The following is a 6,465-nucleotide window of genomic DNA, read 5'->3' on the forward strand; positions in this document are numbered from 1 at the left end:
TACTGTTTCAGAAATAATCCTTGATAATCAATGATATGGCGTTTCATCACAGCAGTATTTAGTTTAGACAGTAGCTGCCGGGTCCCGCATGAGCTCAGCCCCCTACTCTTTTTTATCAAATCTTTTTTTTTTTTAAAGCTTTATACCCCAAATCAGCACTTTTGAAACAGGAAGTGAAATGGAGGGATATGAGGCATGGCTAGAATGGGTGATCTGTTTGGAATTTTGAACAAAACACTTCATAGAATAGCATGTTGGTGACCTTTAAAACAAGAATGAAAAGTCCATCACTAAATGTAATTCTTTGTCATTCAACAATATACATAAACGGTACGACACACAAGTGTTGACCTCATGTTTGATACGTTTGCTCTATTCATAATTATGATGTTTCCTTTGCTGTTGTAAAAGCAACGGTGACAAACCTGTTTAATTAAAGCCCTTGATGAAGAAAGGCAGCCTGATTAATATGCATGTCCTACTTTCTGGCATGCTTCCATACCAAGCCGAAGTCTTATAAAGTAAATCAAAGTAAATTAACATGTCTTGCTGAACTAGCTGAGATGTAATGAGGGACTTGAGTGTGTGTGCACAAGATAGCTTTAATTAAAAGAGTGCTGGTGCGTGTAGGGTGAATATGGATGTATGTGTGAGTAAGCGAACAAGCAAGAAAGAGTGAGAGATCTAAATAATTGGCAATTTCCTTGTATAGGAAGGGCAGACATCTAAATAAATATTCAAGTTATATTTTTAGGAATATTAAGCCAACAGATTATTAAACAAAGCAATTTTCTCTCTAATAACAGGGGATTTAAAACTTTGATTTATCAAATGCATTGTGAGCTTATTAACAACAAAATGGTTGCTCTGAATAAAACATATCAATAGATGACTGGCCAATAGGGCTGTCCCGAATAAAAGTTTTCGGGCTCCGGATATTCAGTAGTAATCAGCAGCGAATATTCTGATATTCGGCCCACGCGGGGAGGGGCATTCATTTTGTTATTCTACAGTATTGTTGTTTTATAGTTATTTGTTAATGTATACAACCCAATTTGTGTTCTTTGAAATTGAAAAGGATACTGCATTGTGTGTGTTACTTTCGTTGCAGTTGTATACGTCTTAAGTGTAATTTGGCTTGGCTTCCTATTTTGTATGGACATGCTTTTATTTTGAAGGAGAGTTAGCGCTGTTGACAGGAAATTGTTGTTGCTATGGAAACAACGTGACGGAGATTAACGGAGAAAAGTCATATCTACATATAAAGACGAAGAAAGTAAACGATAACGTTTATGGTTAAGTGTTAGCACCCCCCGAAGAGGCACAAGCTCTTACGTTGATATTGGAGATTTCAATCAATTCAATGCGGCTGCCAAAAAAAAAAGAAAAAAGGAGAAAAAAAAGAATATCCGAATAACAAAATTGAAACCCGAATAGTACTCCATCGAACGAATATTCGGGTACAGCCCTACTGGCCAATGGGTGAGATTACGATGGTTGATCAGTGCGTGCACTAATACAATCACAAATCATCAGATACATGCTGTCAACATGGGTCTGTCATCTTACCCTCGATAAATAACGATAATAAGATAATAAGACGTTCACAATGACTCCGATTAAACAGCCTCTTTAACTGCTTTGGAATACTATCACTGTTTTTACACTAATGGCACTATAAACAGACATTATACCACCAGCTGGGACACTTCACAGTGAAATAAGTTATATCATTCATTTCTTCAATTTCAATCTCTCTTGAGAGCTCTTTCCACCCCAAAAGACCACTTTGCTTTTCCTGATGCCAATAGAGCAAACGTAGAAAGGGTTTCCTCTGATCTTTGCAGAGTCCCCATCACGTGTGGGAGCAGGTGTTCTCCTTCAGCACTCGTCCAGGAAGGAGATGTACTGGCACAAGGGAGGAACATGCAAGCCAGAATAAACGCACGTGTATATTTTCATCATTTACATATTTTCTGCTTCAGAAAGGAAACTAAACACGCTTTGAACATTTTGCCGAAACTCCTCCTTAATGTGTAACAGCGCCAGAGGAGAGAAAAAAGTGTTTGAACAATTTGACTGAGCAATATGCTGTCCCACCACTGGGTCATATGAAATTAATTTAGTACTGGAGCTTGTTGTGCTGGAGTGTTGTTCGCTAGCCTGATACTCAGTGTGCGCGTGCACAGCCACTGTTCCTGTCAGTCAACAGTCCGCTGGATCATAGCGCTTGTAATTCCTCCTCCTCCTCCTCCTCTTCCTCCTCCCATGGCCCAGATCTACTGGCTGAATGCCAATATCTGGGCAGGACACCCACCTGCTGCCACAATGACACACTCACGCACAAGCAAGCAGTCAGTTCAAACACGGAATCCACAAACTAATCAGAATTAAAAAATGCATGCGCTCCTTCACACCATTCTCAGACAGACGCCTCTCATTCTCCACGAACGACCGGCCAGGACCCCCGTTGGCCCACCAGCCTGATATAGCTGTGGCATTGGCCTGGTGTATGTGAGGGTCTGGAGGAATGGGTGTGTTTGTTTTCGTGCCATTTCGCTATCCATGTTATCCAGATCATGTCACCCACCAAACAACCAGCGCTTACACAACCGGGGGGGGTAAGTAATTGTTACGGAGATTCGGCACGCACCAATATTGCTAATGAGATCACTGTATGGAAATGTGTGTGTGTGTGTGTGTGTGTGTGTGTGTGTGTGTGTGTGTGTGTGTGTGTGTGTGTGTGTGTGTGTGTGTGTGTGTGTGTGTGTGTGTGTGTGTGTGTTAGACAGCGACAGCAGTTTGACAGGTAATTTGAGATATGCCCTCTCTCTCTCTCTCTCTCTCTCTCTCTCTGTGACTTGGAAATGGAGTGACTGACTGTGCACATTTAATTTGAGCAGCACCAACCGGATTATTTGCGGAAAAGAGTCCTGCTGTGTCAGGCAAGGTCAGGCAGCGGATGTTTGTTTACAAATGATGAAGCGGTTAATGCTGGGATGCTTTTTTACCATGAATGCTGTGTAATGTCTTAACCACCTTGGACATCCAAGTGAAAGACTGAAGGGGTACCGATTGTTTCTGTTTGCCAGTAAATTGACTTTGTTCTCAGTTCCTATCGAATCGAAATACAATGTTCAATGCCAAAGATGTAAATAATTAATCATATTACCGAGTACAAAAATGTCGATCTATAAATCAGTTCAGTTAGCCTACAATAAGGCTGCTGATAAAAGAAGGATTTAACCTGTTTTGGGCATGGGTTGTTGTTGCAGCTGAGCAGCTTGTTATGCTCACCACAGCTCCCCCGCACGCAAGGCGCTTATCTTGTCAGTTAACGCTTAATGATTGGTAAACATCGGCTATCTGTCAGAAAGAAAATCTAAATCAGCATCCCTTATCAATACTGAACACTTTGTGGTCAAAGCCGACCTGCACTATTGAGCTTGGCGCTAATTTTAAAATCTAATTCACTCAATCATGTCTGGGTTAGCACTAATTCAATATTCGATTTTCTACTAGAATGACACGAAGTTGCCAGGTTATAAAGGGGAAACCAAACCTACTGCATCATACAGAGGTGTTTCTGAACATGTATGCAGTTCAATGAACACACTCATTGTCATTTTGTTTTTTTTAAAGTGAACATTTCAACGTTTCTAAAAAGGACAGTTATGATAGACTGCAGAGTCTAAAACATATGAAGATACAATATGAAGGTTTGTCCAACATTTATCCAATAAAGATTGTTGTCAGTAAATAATAAAACGTAGGAAGTCACCAAGTAATCTTACAACTAGCATAGCCATCTTCACAACAACCTTTTGCTTACAGTGTTTATCTCTTTAACATAATGTGTGAAAAATGGCAACCACTGCAGTTTAATAGCCCCGTCTCGGTGAAAAGACGACACAAATCTTCCTGTGAGAAAAATAATGGGCCACTGTTTTAGCAATTTCATTGAAGTGTGACACGGCCTGATCATGTAGTGTTGAGGTTGTGCAATCACCAGGTAGAATATCTACCGCGGACAGCTGTTAAACCCTTGTGTACTAATCCAGCTTTACTGTGCAGCCTAATGCAACAACACATGTCATATATTCATAATGGTACTGATAATAACTGTCTATCCTACTATGGGTTTTTGTGACCTTAAACAAGGGTTAGGCCAACGGGAATTGGGTTCAGGTCATTATGTTGGCTTAATGGTTTTATGTTTTTATGGTGTGACATGGTAATATAAAAGTGATTAGATAGTAGCTGCACCTCACTGGCAGGAAGTATTTCTGTCAGCTTCTACAGTCCAAGACAGCACAATGTACCCAATCACCCAAATCAGCCAAAGCCAAGCCAAAGGGGTATTAAAGAGGTCCCTGTTTATCACTGAATTAGGACAAGGTTAGAAAGGGCCGTAAAAAATCCAAAAGTCTTACTGTAAAAACAAGCGACAAGCAGCAAAGCCTTTCTAAATGTCACATTCAGGGAGAAAATAGGAGTCATGTTGACCTAGTTTACCATTCTGAACAGAGGAATGGCTTTTATACATTTGAAGAGTCATTCATAAGTGTGGATTTGAAGAGAAGCGCCACATCCATCTCATCTGCAATGTATGAGACCTCTATAATCCACTGGGCTTTGTCAAGATGCAGATTAGGAACCGTATTGAATATTAAGACCATACAGAATACATCTACATACCTCAAAGAAAAATCAGCAAAATCAAGCTCCAAAACTCACAGTTTATAAAGATTATCTCTTTTTGCAGATAATGTACCTGATAAGGAAAAACTCAAAAAACCTACCATGTTTCATTCTGAAAAGCTTCAGATTAATGTAGGAGATAATATCGAGGCATGTAAGTGGCCCCTATCCAGCCGTGTAATCTCCAACAGCAGGCAGAGCTCAGGTTCACCGCGGTAAACAAGGTATGTCTGACAGACTTCAGCACAACACATGGAGCATTAGTTATTTTAGGATGCAGGCTGAGTCCACGCGAGTTGGTGAGGTCAAAACTTGGCCAAAAGCAATAACCCCTCTGTGCTTTTAACACATCTGAGTAAGCCAGAATTGTGTTGCCTCCCTATAGCCACATCCAGTCAAAGAGGCTTTGTCCTAACTCAAACAAATACTTGTGTAGAGAGATCACCGCAGACACTTCAAGGGAGAATTATCCTGCTGCCATATATGGACTTCCATACACTATCAGGGCAGCTAGAGATCATGTAACACTGATTTTTCAATTCAAACTGCTTGAATATCTCAAAATGCAGGTAACACTTTATATTAAGGTACATTTATTCACCATGTTAATTAAAATATTAGAGACTTCACTTTAAAATAGGGAATTCTGAGTTAGAAATACCACGTTTTTTTTTATTTTGACACCATTAACACTTTTAGTTTCATGTCTTGTTACATAAGAATAGATCATATTTGTTAGGTGTTATTATGGGAGAATTACTATTCTTGTGGTACTGCTGACTTATTGGGCCCATATTGAGCAGAGCATATTAAGACCAAAACTTAACAACTTCCTTACTTACAATAAATAAGCACTAATTAGAGGGTTATTGAGGAAATCTCTTAACTAATGGCCTAGTACTTGTAGAATATGGTCATATAGAATAAAGCATTAATACTTGTTTTATAATGATTAATAAAAGGGCCAATACTGCTAATATTAATGTTAATTAACAACTAGTTGATGGTGAATATGTGTACCTTAATATAAAGTGTTACCAAAATGCAATATATTATCAAGTGAATTATAAGGCGCGTTCACACCAAGTACTTTTCCCACAAAGGTTCCTGAAAACTCTTTAGTTCTCATGAACTAAGTACAGATCGCGTTCAGACCGGAAATTAGTTCCTGGGGGTGGATTCTGGGTGGAATAGGCAAATGAAGCCGCTGGAGCTCAGTACCCGCAAGGCTCGTTACTGCGGGCGGACACCTTTGCGACGGTATTATTTTATCCGCACAAGTGCTGGTTCATGAAAAGGGTGTTTTCCAAGGACTCTTGTGCTAAATCAACCGCAAGTGTGTTTTTCAGGTCTTGTTTAATAAGACTCTCTTTTCAGGGACGATCTCTCGGGTCCCTGACAGCGACCCTCTCTTGGTTCGCGCACGAGGAGCACAGACTTACGCGCGCCTTACGTTTGGTGCGGGGCAGTTTTGACGGGTTTTGCAAGAACTTCGGCCGCGTAAAATAATAGTAATAATCGTATCGGTAATCGGGTCGTGTCTTTGCGTCTCTCTGATTGTGTTTTCTTTTGTACCTTCGCACCTCTACTACCTCCGTCGCAAGACGGCGAAATGAGCCCTTCCGAAGTCATCTTCACGCGACCCTCAGGGTGTCGAAAGATGACTCTCGGTCGGGATTGCGGCCCTCGAGGCGGCACCTGAACCGCGTCATATGGGCACTTCACAAAACGCCGGACGGTCATTTTGGGTTTCGTCTTCTTCTT

At 40.6% G+C, this 6,465-nt stretch overlaps 1 protein-coding gene across 1 annotated transcript in view; it reads right to left on the reverse strand.

Annotated features, from left to right (window-relative positions):
- Positions 1 to 4,429: 4,429 nt before the first annotated feature.
- LOC104965256 (plakophilin-3-like) overlaps positions 4,430 to 6,465 on the reverse strand; it is a 6,298-nt gene continuing 4,262 nt past the window's right edge. The window contains exon 5 of the mRNA XM_010794213.1: positions 4,430 to 4,465. Within this exon, the coding sequence (XP_010792515.1) occupies positions 4,430 to 4,465 (36 nt within the window). The remainder of the gene's footprint in view (positions 4,466 to 6,465) is intronic.

Source organism: Notothenia coriiceps, unplaced genomic scaffold, assembly GCF_000735185.1.
Source record: "Notothenia coriiceps isolate Sejong01 unplaced genomic scaffold, NC01 NC01_scaffold00037244, whole genome shotgun sequence".
Classification (NCBI taxonomy): Eukaryota; Metazoa; Chordata; class Actinopteri; order Perciformes; family Nototheniidae; genus Notothenia; species Notothenia coriiceps.